The sequence below is a fragment of the Anomalospiza imberbis genome, chromosome 9 (assembly GCF_031753505.1).
Source record: "Anomalospiza imberbis isolate Cuckoo-Finch-1a 21T00152 chromosome 9, ASM3175350v1, whole genome shotgun sequence".
NCBI classification, from domain to species: Eukaryota; Metazoa; Chordata; class Aves; order Passeriformes; family Viduidae; genus Anomalospiza; species Anomalospiza imberbis.
The window spans coordinates 2,300,607-2,321,898 of record NC_089689.1 but is presented as its reverse complement, the minus strand read 5'-3'; the positions used below and the strand labels follow the sequence as shown (position 1 = coordinate 2,321,898).

The window sequence follows — 21,292 nt, the reverse complement described above, 5'->3', positions numbered from 1 at the left end:
GTGAAATTAATTTAAACAATAACTTAAATATTTGTATGTATGAAAGGAATAAAATAGTTTAGTTAGAAATTATCTACAATGTAACTTAAAATGTAGTTATGTGGAAGTGCCAGATGTTTTGAAGTTTTAAAAAAAATTCTAGTCTTTAAAATCTGAAATTTCCCTGATTTTGGAGTAAACACTTGATAGAGCCTGTGGTCTTACTTCAGCACTGTATGAAAGCAATTATTTTCCCTTTGGTAAATATTATAGATTTAGTCTTCAGTGAAGTGGTAACAAAAGGAGATGGTTTTAAACTGAAAGAAAATACGTATAGATGGGATATGGGAAAGAAGTGCTTCGCTGTGAGGGTGGTAGGACTCTGGCACAGGTTGCCCAGAGAAGCTGTGGATGCCCGATCTCTGGAAGTGTTCAAGGCCAGGTTGGAAGGGGCTTGGAGCGGCCTGGGGTGGTGGAAGGTGTCCCTGTTCATAGTAGGGGTTAGGAATAAAGGATTTTTAAAGTCCCTTTCAACGTAAACAATTCAGTGATTCTATGAAATTATTCACTCTACACATCTGTGACCATATGATCAATTTGTGCGGGGCTTGCCTAAATCATCAGGTGCACCTACAAAATTAGGCAACCACGAGTTAGATCTGTATTTCCTATTCAGCTTCGGTGAAACATAACCTGAAGAATATTAGCTGTTAGAGCTACCAGCCTCCCTGTGACCCTCCGCTCTGGCATAAACTCCTCGCTTTACCTTGGCCCTGCAGGTGCCATCTACAAAGGCCCAGCCTGAGGACAATGGAGAAGAGGCCACGGTTGCGAAGGGAGAGATGCAGCACAAGAGCTCTCTGAAGGGCACTTTAGCGTTAGAGGCAGTGGCGCACTCCTGCTCTTGAAGTCTATGGAAAATACTTTGTTTCTCTGCTTTTGGTGCCTTGCTGCTCACAGAGGAGCATCGGGTAAAAGCAGAGTTTTATTGCCATGAGGGCTTTGGTCAGGTAGAGGCCACGAGGCTCGGATGACCTCAGTCCCGGGTCAGAAGTTAAAATATTAATTACATCGGTTTAATGCTTCTCTTGCCTTGGGGATTGGTTGTCAGGCTCTGTAACAGAACCACCTTGGTGTTTCGTTGAAACCAGAGAATTAGCATTTACTTCTTTTTAAGCAGATGCTGTGCTGCTATTTTTAAGGCCGTATGTGGCTACCGAGGCAAGAGCGATCTGCAGAAGTGCAGCTTTGCAACTCGGCCGAACGACAGAACTCGGCACGTCTCTACCGGCGGGCACCTGCGAGGAGCCGCACAGCCGCCGCCGCCCGTCCCCTCACGGCGAGCCGCCGCCCTCCGCCCGCCCCGCCTCACGGCCGCCATGGCGCCCGCCCCGCCCCGCCCCGCCGCCGCGGCGGCAGCGCCATGGCGGCCGTGCGGGACGTGGAGATCGACCCCGAGGGCACCTTCAAGTACATCCTGGTGCGCCTGCAGCGCCCGGGCGGCGGCGAGCAGCGGGACATCGTCCGCGGCACCAAGGCGGCCGAGTTCCACAGTGCGTGACGGGGCGCGGGGGCGAGCGGGCAGCAGCCCGGGCGGGCCCCCCCGGCGGCGGGACGCGGCCGCCGGGCCCCGGCGAGTCTGAGGCGGAGCGGGAGTAGCTCAGAAGTCCCCTTTTCCCCGCTTTCTGCGTCCCCCGTGTGATGGGAGAACTGGGGCAATGTATCTGTCGTGTGCCGTTTCGGAACCCGGTTGAAAGGGACGAGCAGGTGTCTTTGCAAACCGTAGGCCTGATGGTACATGGGGGCGGATACTGAGAGGTGAAAGCAGCAGTGTAGGGGGTGTGAAAAACGCATATTTTGCGATAGGCTTTTCGCAAATACTGAATTGAATACAATATGTATAATGGTATATTGATTAGAAGTGCTGTATTAACATTTTAATAGTATGGTAAATGTAGTTTTGTAGTTAAAATAGAAACTATGTATGTCGGTTTTTTTAAAAGAATGAGATATTCGCTTTGAGAGAACAATCCCAAAACACCTAAATCTTCCAGAGAAGAGGAATTTATGGTTCTCTTATCAGAATGTTATAAACGCCAATCACTTGTTTCAAAAAACTTAGAAAAGTTTAATAAAAATAGAATGCTTATAAAAATAATACAAATGTAGTAATAAAGGTTACACAATTAGAGTTAGGACAATTAATGAGACAATAACAGCAAAGAGTTACAGCCCGGGCTGGGTACCTCTTTCTGGACAAAAGTGAGCCAGGAAAAGGACCCCGTTAAAAGAAATTTACTCCTTAACAAGGGTAATCTGTTGCATATACAAAACACTTTATGAATATGCATATATTTTATTTAAAACAAGAAATCCATCTGGTACTTGTCAAGAAATTTTCTGTAATCCCCAGGCACCTTCCAGTCTAAGTCCAGCTTGAAGAAGTTCGTTTCTGTTGATAAGGAAAACCATAAGCTCCTCTCCTCTGGAAAATTTATGGGTTTCTGTAATTGTTATCGCCGTGCGAAGAATTTCTTGATTATCTTCTCCTTTTCTTGAGCTAATTAAAAGAATACCTTACACACATAATTTCTATTTTAACTACTAAAGCTTAATTTTAATTACAAAACTACATTTACTATATTATTAAAATGTTAATACAACATAACTTTCCAACCTAGCATAATACATATAGTAAATATCTGCGTAGAGCCATATAATATACATTTTTCACAATAAGAAGCTAATTTCTTCAAGCCTCGCTCAGACTCAAAGACGCTGTGGGGGTTAGAAGAAGGAGTTGACATATTCCAGACAGAGTTTCTTATTTTAAATAGAATGTATGCATAACCATGAAGTATGTATGAATATGCAAAAGTGTATGGTTTTTAAGGGTTATCCCTTTGTTCACAAAACATGCTTGTCGGGGCTAAAGTGCCCGAGAGCATCCGGACATCCGTAATTCTTTGCTTTTTATTGCCTTGTAATTGTCCTAACTCTAAATTTTTTATTATTCTAATTGTATTACTATTTTTATTACTATCTTATTATTATTAAACTTTAAAAATTTTAAAAATCAAGTGATCGGCGTTTTTCACAGGGGGAACCATAAATTCCATAGGAATTCCACTAATTGACACAGACTGTTACTCAAGACTATGCTCAATCCCTGGATTTGCAGAAAAAGAACAGAGACACAAGGAGAAAGGAAAAAAAGGCAGGGAGTGCACATTAGAAAGGGGGTCTGTTAGGCCATTGGGGAAGTCTGTACCTTTCAAGGGAAAGAGAGAAATGTGGCTGGGAAATGAGAATAAAAAGGAGGCTGTGTCTTCTAACAATTTGAGACACCCCATGGGAAATGCCCATGACCTCTCCCTTCATTTGAATAAAATTATAGGACTCCTCTGTCTCCTTTTTGGACATAAACCTCTGGTGTTTGTGGATTAATTTTCCTGACACAATCAGCCCCATTTTGGAGAATGATCTATGCTAACTAACTAAAAAACCTAAAGGGCTTTAACTGCAGCTTTTCTGTGCCTCTGGAGAGAAACCTCCCTGCCTTGTAGGTGAAATAAGAAAGTAGCCAGGAACAAGTTCCAGACTATGTAATGCCTAATACCTGTTCTAATGTCTCTCATCATTCTTCTTGTGCAGATCATATATTTGAAAAAGTAAATCCTGAGATGGAAAAGCTGGGATATGAGTGCAAGTGCCTTGGAGGAGGGAAAATTGAACATAATAGCAAAGACAAGAAAATCAGGGTATTTGGGCTCTCAACAGTAAGTGCATCTCTCATTTTCCTTCAAATGTTTCTGTCTCTGCTGCTCTGGGATTTTTGGTTAATAGCACGGTGGCGTCTGGCAATTTACATCACATTTTAAACATTAACTGGAAAACATGCCTGGCTCATTTATGAGAAGATTAGAAAAACAATAGCTTTAGGGCAGGAGACCTGTATTATTAATCTAGCTGCCAAATGAAGTGTTAGAGGCAGTGGTCAACTCTTGCAGTCTGAAAAACAGACTTTATTCTCTGCTTTTGGTGCCTTGATGCTCACAGAGGAGCATCAGGTAAAAGCAGAGTTTTATTGCCATGAGGGCTTCTGTCAGATAGAGGCCCTGAGGCTCAGATGACCTCAGTCCCAGGTCAGAAGTTAAAATATTAATTATGTAGGTTTAATGCTTCTCTTGACTTGAATGCTTTGTGCCAGACTCTAAAACAGAAGTACCTTGGTGTTCTATCGAAACTAAAGAAATAGTCGTTAACTTCTTTTGAAGCTGTGCTGCTATTTTTAGGACTGGATGGCATCTTCAAAGTGGTTGCCAAAGCAAGAGTGAGCCATGGATCTGTTGCTTTCCAACTGACATAACTATATTCTCTGTTATTTTTGAAAAGTTTGCATTTTCTAATGCATCAGCTTTAACCTTTTCAGTTTAAATGCTTGTTTATTTAAGCAGTTCCTCTTTGGGGCTATCACTGCTCAATAAGAGTATGTTTTATTTGATAATACAACCTTGGGCTCTTTTTTTTTTTTTAGTGTTCTAAGTAAAATTTCATGTGAAATATTATGGGAAAAAAAAACCTGTAAATCCCAGATTTCCTTCAGTGTACTGCACTGTTGTTACGTGTAGTTCTGAAATATGAAATCAAGATAACTCTGATCATGTAAGACAATAATGGAAAGGCCACTTTGACCACAACTGCCTTAAATTTCAGTGAAACAGTAACACTGTGACCAGTGATTTTTAAATGAGGGCTGAAAATCTCATGGGTCGTCTGAAATTACCTTGGAGTTGCAATGGCTGAAGAGCACAGATACTTAAAATTGTGCTATTATCAGCTAAGGCAGAATGGGAAATACATAAAACACAAAGGCTGTGATTTCTTTAGTGGCCAGAGTAGTGCTCAAATGCTCACACTTGTTTGCTTATTCCCTTTCCCATCAGCTGAGCCAAATCAGCTGTTTGTATGCTCACACATTAAAGTGGGTCAATGCAATCTCTGTGGTTTAAAGCAACATTCCATAAATACAGTGGCTAATGGGTTGGGAACATTTTAAAACAAGCTTTCTGCTGGAGAAATTTGGTAGAAAATGCATTTTCTATTTGACTCCATCTCATTAATTTTGTAGAACTTCAATTTGGGGAGGGGGGAATTGGAGAGGATAATAGAAAAATAAAACTTGATACTGCAAGAGTAACTTTTTTAGAACTTTTGATTTGCATGTGAACAACTTGTGTTGATAAGAACTGAATGGTTCTGAAGACTTAATGTCCATGTCCAATTTGTTCTGTCTTGCAGGGCTATGGAAAAGCAGATCACTCAGTCACTGTAGAGATACTGAAGAAAGAGTATGCAGATTATGAAATTACATGGTCAGATGACAAGAAATAAACTTGTGAACACAATGAGCAGTTCCAACCTGGTAACTGTGAGCTGTACTTTGATAAATAAAATTGAATGTGTGTTCTATGTGTGTAACCATAAACCTGGAGTGACTGGACTCTGCTGTAGTTTGTAATATAATCCTCAGATATATCTTATTTCTTAGATCATTCCTTTGTGCGGAATCTGAAGTTCTAACCCTTTTTCCTTTCCTTTTGATGTGCCCTTTAGTTAAACACTCCCACACCATCTTGCCTCTAATTTGTTTTCATCCAGTCCCATTTCTCTGATCTATTGTAGGATACCGAAGGATTTACCATCCACTTCCAACACCACTGGACCAAACCTGTTCACTGGTCTTTTGACCACAGTGTTTTCAACTTGTTTTTCTATTACTTTTTAGGCTTTTCATCTTTCTTGCCCACATTTTAAAAAAATTGTGTGGAGGGTAGGGTTGACTGTTACAGTTCTTCACCAATGATCCAAATCTTTGATTTACTCAATGATTTTAAGATCTAGTATTCTGCAGAAGTAATGATCAAAATATTTGATTTTCCTGTAAGAACCTTCCCTGTAGCAGACTGATGGCAAAGTAAAATTCTGCCAACGCTTCTTTCATTCTGATTCCCCTGGACTGCTTTGATTTGTGTGAATTTAATAATGCTTTTTTCTTTTTTTTTCCTAGCAAAAATTATGTGATAGTGAACTACCTCCTCAGTACACCTAGGCAGTGTCTGAATTAGCTAACATCACCCTCCTCTTGTGGCAGGATGTTGCCTTTTGTTTGTTGTGAAATTACTTGCTACAATTTTCACTTTTCTTGTTTCATGATAGTTTTCATTCAATTCATTTGTGGATTTACTGACTTGCTGTCTTGAAGGCTTGCTGACTTCCAGAGTTAATTCTAGATAAATTCTCCTTTTCTGTGGTTCCTACTGCACTTACCCAGCAGTATCTGGTGGTATAGGGAAGCCTTTTCAGCATGCAAGTGACTCTTACAGTAGCAGGAAATCTGAGACTTTAGGCCAGTTTCTATCACCAGAAATCCTGCTGTTACTCCCTTCTTACAGTTGTGATCCATCTTAAGTCACCTTTCTGTGGCTTTGCTTTGGTCGGGTGGGGAGGAATTTTCTGTTCTCATTCTCAAACCTTTCATTCCAATCCTCACCAGAAGAGTTCCAGGGGTCTCCATCCCAATAATCTCCTCAGAGCAGAATCTCCTGAACCTGGTGCTACAGGGTCTCTTGGTTGGCACCAGATTCCCCCCACTTGCAGCCGGGATTTTCCCCTCCAGCACCTATGCCTGCTTTTGCATCTGCTCTTTGTGCTTCTCTTTGAGTTCCTGTGCAGTGGTTATCTGGCTGCACTTCAGATACAGTGGTAATGATTGCAGGATTGATTTTACTTAAGAAGATTTTGATTTCAGAGCCTGTGTGCCTAATAACCAAGAATAGCACACAAGTCAGTAACCTGCAAATAGGGCATTTCCCAGTTCCATTATCATGGGCTTTTTCCCCCCAAGCTTTAGTAAAATAACAGTAGCTGCCAGTATACAAAGCTGAGTTTTAAATAGCCTCATTTCCCAAAACTGGCAAATAGTCTTCCAATGGAAGTCATCAGCTAGGGATAACTGTGTTAAAACAAACAAGCCTTTCAATTTTGTTTCCTGAGGTATTTAATGAGCGATTTTAATCTTTGTCTCCACAATACTTACAGGAAAGACATAATTTACACGGGACCTATTATTGTAATGACGTGTTCAAAATGTGAGGGGAGAAAAATGCTGATGATTTGGAGTGAGCTGACTAAAACTGAGTTACCAGCTGAACTCTACCTTTTACCTTTTATTTCTTCACAGAAGAAAGATTTTAGTGTGTCATCAAAAAAAAAAAAAAAAAAAAAACTTTGAGGGACCTCCCAGTTCAGTTATTTTTTTTAGTGCAGTGTCATTTGGGGCAATTTAATTTCCCTGGTCATTAAGTAATACATACAAGTGTTACAAAGGAGTGAAAAGTTTATTTTCTTCTAGTTTGTGAAGAGGAGCAGGACACTGGCCACTAGGATGGTGAGGATTTCTCAGGTAGAGCAAGCCTTAATGTACATGAGGGAAATTAGTATTGAAGTTGAAACATCAACAATCTACAAAACTAAGTGCTGAATTCTGCTTCCTCTCAGCATGTACCTGCTGAATTTTAAGAACAGAACTCATCTAGAATATGGAAATCCCAATGCTAATTGTGCTGATTTAACCTGAGAAAAAGCATCCTTCATTTTCTAACCAGATTCTGAAATTGGAAGCTAATTATACTGTGTGGGGTTATTTGTTTTGCAGGTGTGCTATCATGGTAAGATTGTGGCTCTGCCATTCTTCCCTCAAAGTCCTAAGAGTTCTGATTCTGTATTTGCAAAAAAACAACTATGTTTGAGCCAAGTACTGAGTGAAGGCACAATAATTAAACCAAAGATGGTGAGTTTGATAGTGGAATATTATCAAGAGGACATATTATAGTAGAATATTTTAAGTACCTTCTTCATTTATTCATCCAAAATTACATGAGATTCTTGTTCCTAATCATATTCTTTGTCATAGAGGTCAACATTTCTTACTACTTGAGGCAAAGTTCTCTGGAACTGCACTAGACTAGCAGGTGTAGAACAACCTATTCAGTGCAAACCATGATTTATCTTAGGATTGAGTTTGAAAAATGACAAATGGTAACCCATTTGTTTCCAGCATCTCTGATTTGACAGAAAAAAAGGTGCTGTTAACAGTACCTTCTTGATTTGCCAAAGCTAAAACTTTCTTTGTTCCTCAGTCGGTAGTCAGCAGTTATCATCACTGTTTCAGAGTTGGTGCAGAAGAATTCCAAAGCACCGTGGCAGTCATGGCAAAACTAACTTTTTTCCTCCCTCTCCTATCCTATGAGAGGCTAAATTCAGTAGTTTCCAATGCATCCCTTTAAAATAGTCTGAAACAGTAGTGAAGGCTCTTCTGTAAAGTACAGGAAATCCTTTACAACTCTATCTTAATAGCAGCAGGTTCAAAATAGGAACCTTGGGATTGACTTTCAGCACCTTCAGTGATGGAAACTTGATGGCATAATTCAAGTGATTTAGATCACTGCTGTACTAAGTTTCTTTCCATCCCATCAGACTATTTCCTTCTGCTCTACACTGAATATCCTTGCATCCAGTTTACAGCAGTGGTCACTGTCTCCAAGTTTATATTTCTGCAAGGGCACCTGATAAAGCAGTGCATGTTGACAACAGCTGTCTAAGAGCTTTCTGTCTGGTTTTGGCCAGGGCAAAACATGCAGTGGAATTCCTTTGTTTGAACTGCCGGTGGCAGTGAGCATTCAAGACCAGGTTTTGTAGTTCTTTGGGGGTTTGTCTCCAGTGATTTCTTCAGCAACATCACTGTCTTCAGCCTACAAAAGTGCCTTGTATTGCAGGCTTTTCTGAGTGCTTTCTGTCCTTCCAAACTGGTGTGAAAAGATTGAAGAGGTGTGGATGTTCAGTAGTACCCCCAGCAAGTTTAGAAAACGGGGCAATTCATTTCTGGAAAAATCTTGTTAAAACAGTACAGCAATCCATTAAACTCCTGTAATAGCACATTTTATCTCCTTTTCCAATTGTCTCCTAAACCTCAGTTCTGTCATCCTCCAGTATTTCATTTGTAGGCTTGTTGGTTGGTAGAAGGAACTTATCTTGTGTAGAATATTCTTTCAAGTCAGCTTCTAAACCAGCATGGCTCTTTCTAATTCCTTGCTGAAATTTTCTTAGCCTGTGACAGAATCTGAATGTGAAAATTTACAGACCGTGGTGGTTAATATTGTTACACTCTTGAAAGGGCTTGAATATGTCATGTGTGCATTACACGTGGAAATATTACATGGATTTCTGAAATCCCCGCGAATGATAAATACAATCACATCTCCCTCTGCTGGCAAAGCAGCAGAGCTCAGAGCTCTGTGGTCCCTGCCTGAATCTGGCTGCGCTGCCCAAACCTTGAGTGCAAACTCACCATCTCTTGCACTAATTTTGGATGCTAAATTTATCTCCTTTAGCCACAATACATCATGTATGTCATTCCTATGTCATGTATGTCATTGCTGTGACGTACAGTTCTGGTGCTGACAGATAATGTGAAAGCCTGGCTGGAGACAATGACTTGCTTAATCTTTGTACGTAAATTAATTATCATAAACAGATGCTGCCTTAAGCAGAACTCTGTGCAAAGTCAGTACCAGAAAAGTCCCTCACTTCTAGTCAGACACCAGAATTTGTCAAACATTTCAACAACCACCATCCTTAATTTGTTAAAGCGGAATAAGAGAGGAAAAAGCAAAAAGACATGAGGATTAAAACAGTTTTGAGCTATTTTTGGAAGATCAGTAGTTTAATTTCAACAGGAATTTTTAAAAGCAATTTCCATAATGCATCGCTGCAGACCCTGATCAATTGTTTTAACCATACTGGTTCTAAACACGTTTTTGTCTTCAATGAATCTCTCAAAGAGATAAATACCACCACCAACTCCAAAATAATGCACTTTGCTTGCCAAATACACACGGCCATTTCTATCCAGGAGCTGAGCCAGTGTATCATGCAAAGCACTGTAGTAGTCAGGATTATAGATGGTCTCAGAGGTGAGAATTATATCATACTTCAAACAGGGTTTGTTGCTGTTTAACAGGAGCTGGCTGACTTGAGACCACTCTCCAGAAAAAAATCTGCATCTGTCGAGCATATCCGGTGAGCCCTCTGCTTTCCTGGGCCTCTTTGAAGGAGGCTTGCTGGCTTTTCTGTCCTTCCCATTGCCCATCCTCCTGCCTTCACTGATACAGTTGGCCACCACATTAGGCAAGGTTATTTCTTCAATCACTGTGCTGTTGTAGTCCTGAAAATGGACTCTGGCAGCTTCACCTTGTAAAGCAACAATTCCCAACAATCCAGCTCCACAGCCAAGATCCAATACAGTCTTGTTGGTAAATTCTATTTCGGCCTCAGAAAAGTAGTCCATGAGATCAAAGGTGCATTCCCAGATTTTCAGCCCCCCTTCGTAGACTCCTGGGATGAGATCAGAGTGAGAAGAAACACTTTTGGACACGATGCCTTCACTGTCAGCATCGCCTGAACATGTCATTTCCACTACAGACAGCTTTAAGTAAGACAGGTCCAGTACTGTTTCCATGACTTTATTTTCCAATACTTTGTTGAGATCTTGGGGAATGCTGTGCTCCTTAGCAGCTTTCACACAGAGGTTTTTCTTCAAAGCTGCCTCATCCTGGTGCTTAGCAGCAGCCAGCTTCGGGCTGGACTTTGCTGCGAGATTGGCAGTTCCCCTGCTCTTTTCCTTGGATTCCTGCTTGTGTTCTGGAGAGCCCAGCAGTAACAAGTGAGCATCTGCCTCACTGTTCTCATTTTCATCAACAGCAAAATTAAATCGAAAATCCATTTTCAGGATTAAGTTTTTTAAAAGCTTAATTTATTACACCCATGCTTTTATGTAGGCAATGTTGCAGGACAGTATTTCGCTGGTGCAGTATCAGATGTCTTGCCAAGAGCCAGGTGAATTGCTGCTGGAAATAAGAGTAAATGGGTTTATGTATCATTAATAGCAGCACAAACCGTCTAAGTGTAGCATCCTGATTTTCATTACCAGGCTCCCCCGGAAAGTGGTGGAGTCTCCCTCTCCGGAAACGTTCCAAATCCAGCTGGACGCGTCGCTGTGTCACCAGTTCTGGGGGACGCTGCCTTGCCGGGGGCGGTTGGACCGGATGATCTCCAGAGCTCCCTTCCAGCCCTAGCTATTCTGTAATTTTAAAAAAACCGCTCTCTAACGACTTAAGTTTATTAAAACACAGCGTCACGGCTGACCCCATCCCACACAGCAGGCAAGGGAATTAGGACAGCTGCCAACCCCGCTAAAACTCGCATTTCAGACTCAGCGTTTCAAGGGGCGCAAACCCAACGCGCGGAGCGGCCCCGCAGCCGCGCAGGCCGGCTGAGAGGCTCCGGGAGCGTTCCCCGCCCCATTTTCCCTGCCCCGTTCCCGCACCTACCCGCGGCCGCCGCTCCGGGCCGTCCTCCGCCTCACCCACGCGGAGCCGCTTCCGCTTCCCCGGGCGCGGGGCCTTGTGGGAGCGCGGGCGCCTTTCCCGCCGCTGCCCCGCGCTGAGGGGAGCGCGGCCGCCGCCATGTCCCAGGCAGACCCCGAGCTGCTCCTGCGGGAGCTGGACGGCTGGGACTGGGAGCTCTGCCGCCGGGAGCTGCCCGCCGTGCTGCCCCGGCTCCTGATATCCTTCCCCGCAGGGCGCTGGGGTGGTGTTGGAGGGGAGGGTGTGTGCGTCCTTCGGAGTGCCACGGTTCGACCGAATGTGTGTGAGGGAGAGCGGTGGGACCTTTGTGAGGGGCCGCGTGCCGGGAATTTCGCTGGAGACGGGTACAGCCTTTCCCTGGAACAAAAGATTCCCAGAATCCAGAACATCGGTGTGGTTCGTTTAGCGCTGCAGATAACTCCCCGACACACCTCTCACCTACCCCCTCAAAACCAGAAGAAACCCAACCCCCTAAAAAAACCCAAACTACACACAACAACAACAACAAAAAAACCTCCAAAAAAAACCACAACCGTCCAAGACTTACTCTCTGACACATTTTGGAAATACTTTGTTGATCCTGTGGGTACTCTGGGCTGTCAGCCTGCGTTGGTTGTGGAGCATCCCCACCAATTTCACACGAACATGAGGCAGTGATAGAAGTCACTGTGGCTTCTGCAGGTGCTTTGAAGGTAGCCTTTACAGCAGAACAAGTTTGATTTTCTTTAACATTTTTACTCAATGTATGAAGAGTCTGAGGACTGGACTGAGCATATTCGTAAGTAATGGCTAAGAAGTGCCTCTTCCTGTGGAGCCCTGTATTGCAATTGCATTAAAATCACTGCAGTGCTTGAAATACTTCTGCTACAACTTTTCAGTCTTCAGCCATCCTGCTGGACCTTGCTCACTCCACTAAGTGCACATTGAATAAGCTTTATAAATGCCCCTATAGACACTGCATCTAAGGCTGCTTTTTCCTTTCTGCTACTTCTGACCTTTAAATGCACAAAAGAAGGCTGCTTTTCATCTGGTGTTTTATTGTCTTTTGGGCTGTTTTCCCCAGGTGACAAAGCTAATAGTTAAAAGAAAATGAGGCTCGTGTGTAACTGTTTACGAGTGTTGCTAAAACTGTTACGTTGTATATTATGTTGCATTTTAAAATGTGCTACTATTTGCAGTTTGAATGTGGCAAATACTGGATCTGTGAGCTGGCAGTTGTGCCCAGCCTTCGACTAAGTTTAGTCAGGTGTGCTGCTATTTTTGATGGATTTTTGCATGTTGGAGCTATTACAGAGAGTTGATTTTTCAGATAACGTATGTGTGTCTTCATGCATTTCAGATAAGGCAAGTGCTCTGTTGCCTTTCTCAAAATCAAGTGCCTGATTTGTTTTTGCTTTCTGCAGTTATTTCCTCTGGTAGGTTGATGTATATTTCTGAGAATTACACACTGTAAATGTTTTTCTTTGCAGGTATTTTGAGGATCTTGACTGAAATGTTTTTGCCGCATATCAGCCTTGAAGACGTGGAACAAATTTTTTTCTCAAAAGTATTACCTAAGGTAGGACAGCTTCACTTAACTGTGGAATTGTCTGTCAGTCCAGCGTTAGAACCTGCTTAGATTGCAGTGATTCTTCTTTTGGGGTTGTACGATATCTATGGGATACAAAATTGAAATGGAAGCTTCGTCTTTTAAGAGTTTTCACGCTGTTGTGTTGAATTGTGTCTGTGATTGTTCTCATTCTTTACAGTAGGGAGAGAATCAAATATGCAATGTTCTGCTTTCTATATTCAGCAATAGACTTGGGTTTTATTTCTTTCTGAGAAGATTGGGCTTTTTATAAAATGACCAAGGTGGAGAATTTTTAACTGAGGGAGCTTTTCAGGACAAGTAAACTGAGGAAATCAGCATTCCCATATCACGAATGAATGTTGTGAAATTTGTGAATTAATATAATGAATAAACTTTTAGACCACACTGACCGCACACATGCTTTCTTTATTGATTAAATGATGGAGAATTTTGTGCCACAGATGTATTAAAATCAGTGCTTGTGTTTTAAGTGAAGTAAAATGGTGCCAAATTACTGATTTAAGTTTCACGCCTCAGCTTGTCCGTTTTAAGAAGCCAGTAAAAATGGCCACTTGATTTTCCTCTTATTTTATCTCAAGTAACAAATTTTTGGAGATGACAAGAAAATTGTCTCATAATAGGCATATCCTGAAAAAGGATCACTGTACCACTCTTTATCCTGCATGTGCCTCACTGTCTTTGCAGTCTCAACAGTAACACTCATCAGATATCCAAAAATCTCAGCTAAGGTGGAAATAGGCGTTGTTTATATGTCACTGACTTTTTTTTTCATGTATTCAAAATGTTAATAATCATTCTCAACAAACAAATTGTTTTTTCTGAGACAAAAGAAAAATCTTTCTTAAATTACTTGGCTTTAAGTAAAAAATGTTTGGTAGAATAAAATAATATATGTAATATATAATATTAAATAAATATTATATATCATATATATTATTAATGAATAACATATTTCAAGCAAATTAGCTGTGAAGCTTGTTTTAGCAACAGATCTTAGAAAAAATAACAGCTACAATATCTTCTGCTTATTTTATATATATATATATATATATATTTATATATATATATATATATATAAGTGGTTTTGCTTGTGGTTTTGCTTCTTGGTTTTGCTTCTTGTCATATCATGCTTTATGACTGAAATGCTGGAAAGTGTTTTCTGCTGTGAGTTTTCTCTGTGCCTCCATGCCAAGGCAGCAAGCAGGTATAGAACGGTGTTATTATTTGCACGTGTCCCTTTGTAAGTAAAATGTTTCAGTTTTGTTGTGTTCTGCCAGACTCTACAGTTCTTTGATAACTTGATGTGTGAATTATCCAGCAAGGCCAAAGGACTGACCAGCCAGAGTACAGAGTTATGCAGTACTGTAAGGAATCTGCTACAGGCAAGTCCCATCAAAATAATGTTTACAACACTCTTTGCTTTTACCTGAACTACTAAAAGGGTTTTAGAATGTTTTGTGCCAGCTACTGGTGGTTAAAATGTAATTTAATCTTCCTTTGTAGTTGAAGTTCAGTTAACATTTTGTGAATGACTTGATTACATCTAGCATGTGATGCTAATAATAATTTTAAAAACCATCTCAGATTCTGCTCCAAGTCCCTCCTGCAGATGGAATGTGACTCCCCAGGTGAGCCTGGCACCTGTTTATAGTGTCATTGATTCTGAATTTTAACATTTTTGTAAATTGAGAACAATAGTGAAAGAAATAAGGAGTTTTCATAGAGCATATGATATTGGAGAAAAGCTCTGGAGCTTCATTCATCTTTCACAAACGACTTATTTATGCAAATAGCAGTGAACTTTAAATGCCATGAAAATCCAGGTGTATTTCAGCTAAGACAAGGTGCTTTTGGAGGTGTTGCAGGAGTGCTTGATGTTCAGTTTTAATCTCAGACGGTGGTGCAGCTGCTGGAGACGCTGACGGGCTGTGTGCGCTCCGTGTGCTCGGTGCAGGAGCTGTCCTTGCAGAGCATCCGCTCCCTCCCTTCCTCCGTCCTCTGCGTGGTGAAGAGCACCTTCACACACTGCAAGGTAGGGCTCTGCTGGGAGCACAAAAAGCCTTCTGTGTGGGAATCTTTAAAATCAGAAGGTTTTGGACAAGTTGTAAAAGGTAGGCCTTAGAGACAGCAGAAGTGTTATTAGAGATGAGCAGTAGACATAAGATTTGTCAGTAGAAAAATTATACAAGAAGTAGAAAATAAGGACAAATAGAACAATGGTCAGTGTATTAATGCTTGGCTAAAATAACTCTCTAAGCTATAGAAAAGAAACACTTTAGAAGATCTTATTTTGAAATTACACTGTTGTCAAAGTATTATTGTTTTAATTTTAGTTGTTAAGTAATTTTCAGAGTCCACTCAGTGCACAAGTACAAAGATGATTTTTCATCTCTCTGCCCAGCAAATCTGACCTGCTAGTGAGAGGCTCAGTCTGGGCTATTTCCATCCTTTGCATCAGTGTTAACTAAACATTCTGCTCAGGAGCAGAGTGCTCTGAGGGATCTGTGCAGTCCTGTTGGCTACAGGATTTACAGAGCTACAAATGGCAAGTTCCAGAGTGGATTGGAAGTTGAGCTTAGCAGGTTTATGTTGCTTTCAGTGAGCAGTGTGTATCAGTTTCAGATATGGACTGATCTGGATTTTCAGGTGCAACAGTAGTTCCCTCTAATCATTGAAAATAAAACAAGATTATCGTAAGGACACACTAACTTTTCGTTGCCTTTCATTTTCACTTTTAATATTTCTTTTTTATGGGAACATTTACATCAGTTTTCCATGTCAGGACTCAAACTCAGGTGCCATATCTTTATCTAGTAATTCTAATATAAAAGTATTGGGAAGTCTTTGGAATACTACTTCTTTGCTGCTGACAGTGTCCTGTTTGGTTCAGAAATATGATCTCAGGTTCATACACGGAGGCCTGATCCACAGCCCCCTAAACTCACAAGAGCCAGCCAGACCTCGTTAGTTTCCCACGAGCTGCAGGTGAACATATTTTGTATTGAGTGCTCGGGGGCTGTGTATTGAGTCAGAGTAGGTACATCTGTGCCTTTTTCTCCAGAGGAATGTATGGCAAAGCTCTTGGTGTTTTCTGCATGTGAAGAATCAGGCTGTGAGTCCTTAGCTCTTTTACAAAACTCTTCCTCCCCGTTTCAGGACAGTGAATCAGTGTACTATGGGCACCTGCACTTAGTTTCTGACCTCCTACAATCCATGTTCAAGGAAACTTACTCCCTTCAGAAACAGCTGATGGAACTGGTTGATCTGATTTCCATAGGCTCTGCTTCCACTGAAGGTGACATCACGTATATGGTGTCAGGTATACATGAATTTGATACTATTTTAGTCTTGATCAGTCTTTTTTTTCTTTGGAGAGTATGTTTGAAATTTTAAAACAGGTTTCTGAGTGTGCTCAGTTCCTGCTGTTCTGACCAACTTTTTCAGAAAGCAGCATTTTGAACTCAAAATATTTCCATTTTTCTCCTGAAGCTTCCTCTGTGAGAATGTTTGTAGATTTCTAGGACAGGGGTAGCACCTAAAAACTGAGCCATTTTCCTAATTCATGTCAATGTTCTGGATTTCTCTCAGTATTCTCTTGGTATTGCTGTGAACTCATAAATCTGATATAACTCTGTTGCTGCTGCTGTTACTTCCTTAGTAATCCACACTGTGCTGGAGATTTGCTCTGTCATTTCCAATATGGACCATGCTCTTCATGCCAATACATGGAAGTTCATAATCAAGTATGTAAGCTAAACTCTTTGGGTTTTATTATGGTATAGTTTTAAATAATGAATGTCTCAATTGCTTTGTGCTCGGAGTTTCTAATAAAATTAAAATGAGAGAGTTCATTTTAGCTATTTAATAAGAAAATTTAGAAATTTAGCTTGGAGGTAATATTCAAGCACTGCCAGTGAAAGTAGGTAGGAATTGGTATGAAAAGTAATAGAAACTTGACTTTCTGTATTGCAATGCAGAAGAAAATTTGCAACAGTGTTGTCTGAGTGAGGAGCATTCAGAGGTCTGACCTGCAGCTCTGTAGATGTTTTTGGCTTGAGTTGGCTGTCTCATACTTCCCTCCTGCCTCTCCCCTGGGTTTCAGTCATGGCCATGGAGAGGGTTGTTCTCTCTGAGTTTCTGCTTTCAGTGTTCACAGGTATTGTACCAATCACTGCTGTATAAAAGGCTAAATAGAAGAATTCGTTGTTTGGGTTTGTAAGAACTCAGTGCATGATCACTTCTGACAATTAAATACCTGGTTATATTCATGTCTTTCAGGCAAAGCCTGAAGCATCACTCCCTGCTGCAGTGCCACCTAAAGCACAGTGACATCCTCAGTAGCCTGTGCAAGGACATTCTTCTTTCTTTTGACTCCTGCTTGCAGCTGGCTGAGCAAATGAAGGTGTCAGAAATACAGGTGAGTTAAAAAGCTCCCGAAGCTGCCAGTGAACTTGAGGAGGAGAAATCCTTTGAGCTGTATTATTGCTTGGAGTAATTTGGTTTGGGTTTTTTGGGGTTTTCTTTATTTCATGTGGTAGACAGAATACCTTTGAAACCACAGGAAAATGAAGCCCATAGCTTTTGTGTAGATTGAGGATGTTTTAGTGAGACACTAAGTTTTCATCATACTATGTGAGATTTTTTTTTAATTTTTTTTTTAACTGACAATATCCCAAGGCGGGGCAAATTCTTAATATTGCTCTGAAAGTGCTGAAGCATACATACTGAATATTTTTAAAGTCTTCCCCCCTTAGCTTTAGAGTCTGGAGAGAATCAAATGTGAAATAGGTTTTGAACACTGTTAGCAATCTAACTTCCTATTTTACCGTATTACTCTATATTAACTTTTACAACTGCTTCTTTTGGACAGGAGGGCACTGACTTCAGGCTGTTCCAGAAGACAGTGAAACTGTGCAGGTTCTTTGCTAACTCCCTTGTACACTACACCAAGGTAGGTTTTAATACTTCAATGCTATGTTAGTATTAAATTTAAGCCTCTGGTCTGCAGATGGAATCATTTTGTACTGTGTAATATCTTAACGATTTACAGCTCTCCCATATGGGCAGTATAATTAACATCCATGCATAACCTGCTTTAGTTCTTCCACCTGTAAATACTCACAAGCCTGTGCAGGGTCACTGCTGGGATTTCCCAGAAAAATAAACTGGAACAGGTTGTTTCATGCAGTGGCACTGAGGAGATGGTAGGAGATGTGCAGTAATTCATGTAATTAATCATGGATTTTATTTTAAAAGTATCACTCAAAATTGATGGCTTTTGCAGGAATTTCTTGCCTGTCTGTCTGATTCCTGTTCTCAGTTACATCAGCTCTTTCTTCAGATATACAGGTATGTGAAGTACAAATAATTTATTATTGATAATATCTTAATAACATTTCAACATTACGTTCTTAAATTACAAATATTTTGAGATGTAAAAATGCACTTCTCATTCCAGAGTTGTTGCCATCTTTTTTCATGTACAGAAAGCTGAAATATTTTTAATAAATTAAGTGGTTTAGTGTTTTATAGTTACCTTACCCCTATTCTTTATCAATACAGTGCATGTCCCATAATGACAAACCATTAACTTCGTTGCAACTATTTATGCAAGATTTATTAACAAATTATGTGTAGGATATGCAGAAAAAAGCCTCTACAACTAAATGCAGGTGTCAGCAGTACCTTTTGACAGATTGTTTCTAGTTTAAGACAAAGTTTGGAAAAATATTGTCCTGGAGAAAGAGGGGATCAGAAACAGTGTCCTGAAATTTTTCATAACTTTACTGTTGTGTTAATAATCTTGTGGAATCTCACAGAAGGATTCTGGTTTCCCTGGAAGCAGATGTTCTTATAATGCTACAGTTATAAATATCTGCAAGTGGTTTATCACTTTCCTTTCAAAAAGTTTGGTTGGTGGTGAAGCATAAGAGAATCCAGACTTTATAATTGTTATTCTGTGAAATCAGAGGGCTGATTTCAGCCCTTTGTTGGAATTCAAACCAGGTTCTGTGGTGAGATGTGCACCTGAGTTCACTTTATGTTCCACTGTAAGATTGGGTGAATATTTTTCTATGAGTTTTTTCTTCTAAGTTTACTCCCCTTGTAGGTTTTTCCCAAGTGGAAGGCTGTAAACTTTATTCACTCAGGGAAACTGAGCGGGATTTTTGAGTAGGAAAGTAGCATTTTTACAGTTCACTTTATAAGCTGCAAGACTAGAAGGTTTTCATTTCATGATCTCTTGCTTTATTCTCATATTGGTTCTTTTTTTCTTATATTGCCCAAGGTGTTTTTTCCTCTTCAGAGAAGCTGTGATACTCTTTTAGGGTCATGTGTTGTGGTATTTATGGCTGTAAAATCGTGTATAAAGGCATTTTCTTGGCTTTTCCCTTTCACTTGACTCTTTGTGATCTGATATGTTTCTTCAGAGAGATGTTATCTTACACACATTTTCTGTGAGCTTTTAAGGTTTTCTTTAAATGTTTAGTAAAATATTGGATTGTGATGCTTATTTTAAAGGCTGGATACAGAGTTGTAACTCTTGGGCTATAACAGATATTCTAAAATGCCTTTTCTGTCTTTTATTTCACAGGAACAAGGAAATAATGATATGCCTTTTTGTAGTTCTTTTGGAGAAAAGTACTTCTGCTGAAAATGCTACTGATAATATTTAATTTCTTTTTTTTCCATTCCCCCTCAGCAAATTTCCTCCCAGTCTTTATGCTTCAGAGATCTTGGAAGCTCATCAAGATGAAATTTCCCAGGTTTTTCTTGTGGCTCTGGACCCTCTCATCACCCAGCTCCTTCCCTTTAGCCCTTTCATGGAACGAGTGTTAAGTGAAAATTTAGGTGGGTTGAAAGTACAATTCCCAGTGCTGTCTGAGGGATCACCATTGACATTTTGACTGTCTGGACCATAATATTCTGTACTCACTTGCTTGTCTCTGGTTCTTTAGTAAGTGCTGTGATAGAGCTGATTGCCTGCTAACTTGGATGGGTTTTATAACAGATAGGTTATGTTGTTGCTGAATTAATCTTTTCCAAAGTACTCATAGCAACTGTACTGTTAATCTGGTTAACAGAAATCCTGTCAATTCTTTCTGCTCTTTTGCATAATTTCAATCCACATTTGCCACAAACTTCCAAAGTAGGATGGATTTTTTTTTTTTTTTTGCTGTTCTGTTGGTAGGGGAAGACAGCTTTTTTCCCCTATTTTCTGTATAAAGTAGCATGCCTTTAAACTGGGAAAATGTCAGCTTTTTGTTTCAACAAGCTCTTCTTGACTTCTGCCCTGACCAACATCTCAATTCTGAGATAGCTCGTCAGTTTGCCTCTACACTTGCTTAAAAGCCAGTTTACACACACAGTAAATATATCCAGGCAACTTCACATCTGAACCCCAAATTTCTACAGGTCTCCCTCCTGAGCAGCAGCTGCCCCAGTGTCTCCTCCTGCTCACCATAATGGACAAGCTGTCCTCTCAGCCAGAAGAAGTGCAAACTCTCTGGAACACAGGAAAAAGGTACTAAAAAGGTTTTTGTTGTAGTTCTTCACCACAGCAGTCGTTCCATACAGGCAAACAAAGGGCCTCAGCTGCTGGAGCTTCATTTGCAACTGAACTTGGAAAATTGTCACTGGATTTCCATCCTTATGCCAAGACTAACAGGATCTGATGTTCATTGCCTCAGGAGTGAAGGATACAGAGACAGAGATGTCTTTGTTTTTTCAGGGAAGGAGTGATATTTAGAGTACTTGTAGGGTAGGAATAAGGCTCTAAAAGTAATTTGTTGATACTTCGCTAAGTTAAAGTCTCACACTTTTATGCCTGATCCCTGAATTGGTAGAAGAGGAAGGCAGTCAGGAACTTAAATCTGGTGTAAAAGCACTGAAGTTACTCCTATCTTTTCTGGCTGAAGACAAAGATTTTGTAATACCAATGTTGCTTTCAGGATTTGGGACTTACATATATCTGTAACCAAACTGTTCTCTTTTTTGTTTGTTTTGTTGTTTTTTTTTTTTTTTTTCCCCTTGCAGCCTGTCTTTGTTTTCAGCTGTCTTCCTCAGTTTCCAGCAATGTTGTGGGGAGCTTTCTCTCCCTGTCTGTTTGCCACTGGTGGTCAGTACTGGACAGCCAGCAGTTCCCATCACCCTCTATCAGTATGTCTGTGTCCACCTGTGCTCCTTCATTGCTTCCACACTCCCATCACACTTCCCTCAGCTGGTAAGATTGGGTTTT

The 21,292-nt window shown here is 40.6% G+C and overlaps 3 protein-coding genes across 7 annotated transcripts in view; 2 read left to right on the top strand and 1 right to left on the bottom strand.

Annotated features, from left to right (window-relative positions):
* Nucleotides 1–1,294: 1,294 nt before the first annotated feature.
* Nucleotides 1,295–5,451, top strand: LOC137479091 (14 kDa phosphohistidine phosphatase-like). The gene is made up of 3 exons (XM_068199347.1): nucleotides 1,295–1,532; nucleotides 3,634–3,758; nucleotides 5,281–5,451. Exons 1-3 carry the CDS (start codon nucleotides 1,403–1,405, stop codon nucleotides 5,371–5,373), a joined length of 348 nt encoding a protein of 115 aa, XP_068055448.1. The 5' UTR covers nucleotides 1,295–1,402; the 3' UTR covers nucleotides 5,374–5,451.
* A 4,268-nt stretch (nucleotides 5,452–9,719) lies between these two features.
* On the bottom strand, nucleotides 9,720–11,118 carry METTL18 (methyltransferase 18, RPL3 N3(tau)-histidine). Its single transcript, XM_068199342.1, has one exon. It carries the CDS (start codon nucleotides 10,820–10,822, stop codon nucleotides 9,770–9,772), a length of 1,053 nt encoding a protein of 350 aa, XP_068055443.1. The 5' UTR covers nucleotides 10,823–11,118; the 3' UTR covers nucleotides 9,720–9,769.
* Nucleotides 11,119–11,495: 377 nt separating this feature from the next.
* FIRRM (FIGNL1 interacting regulator of recombination and mitosis) overlaps nucleotides 11,496–21,292 on the top strand; it is a 23,681-nt gene continuing 13,884 nt past the window's right edge. For 4 of the 5 annotated variants that reach the window (XM_068199326.1, XM_068199325.1, XM_068199327.1 and 1 more), the window contains exons 1-9: nucleotides 14,932–15,088; nucleotides 16,213–16,375; nucleotides 16,715–16,799; nucleotides 17,335–17,473; nucleotides 17,927–18,007; nucleotides 18,341–18,405; nucleotides 19,757–19,905; nucleotides 20,470–20,578; nucleotides 21,091–21,277. In XM_068199326.1, coding sequence (XP_068055427.1) covers nucleotides 16,270–16,375; nucleotides 16,715–16,799; nucleotides 17,335–17,473; nucleotides 17,927–18,007; nucleotides 18,341–18,405; nucleotides 19,757–19,905; nucleotides 20,470–20,578; nucleotides 21,091–21,277 — 921 coding nt within the window. In that variant the 5' untranslated portion in view covers nucleotides 14,932–15,088; nucleotides 16,213–16,269. Of the gene's footprint in view, nucleotides 11,664–12,203; nucleotides 12,244–12,934; nucleotides 13,024–14,333; nucleotides 14,439–14,931; nucleotides 15,089–16,212; nucleotides 16,376–16,714; nucleotides 16,800–17,334; nucleotides 17,474–17,926; nucleotides 18,008–18,340; nucleotides 18,406–19,756; nucleotides 19,906–20,469; nucleotides 20,579–21,090; nucleotides 21,278–21,292 lie in introns of those variants that run through there. The other variant, XM_068199329.1, reaches the window with a different exon arrangement.

What these genes read in the sequence shown, in the direction of transcription:
- LOC137479091 (XM_068199347.1), top strand. Translation starts at nt 1,403, where the DNA reads ATGGCGGCCGTGCGGGACGTGGAGATCGACCCCGAGGGCACCTTCAAG. An exon ending in CAAGGCGGCCGAGTTCCACA is followed by an intron (nt 1,533 to 3,633) that starts GTGCGTGACGGG and finishes CTTCTTGTGCAG; the next exon opens with ATCATATATTTGAAAAAGTA. An exon ending in GGGTATTTGGGCTCTCAACA is followed by an intron (nt 3,759 to 5,280) that starts GTAAGTGCATCT and finishes TCTGTCTTGCAG; the next exon opens with GGCTATGGAAAAGCAGATCA.
- METTL18 (XM_068199342.1), bottom strand. Translation starts at nt 10,822, where the DNA reads ATGGATTTTCGATTTAATTTTGCTGTTGATGAAAATGAGAACAGTGAG.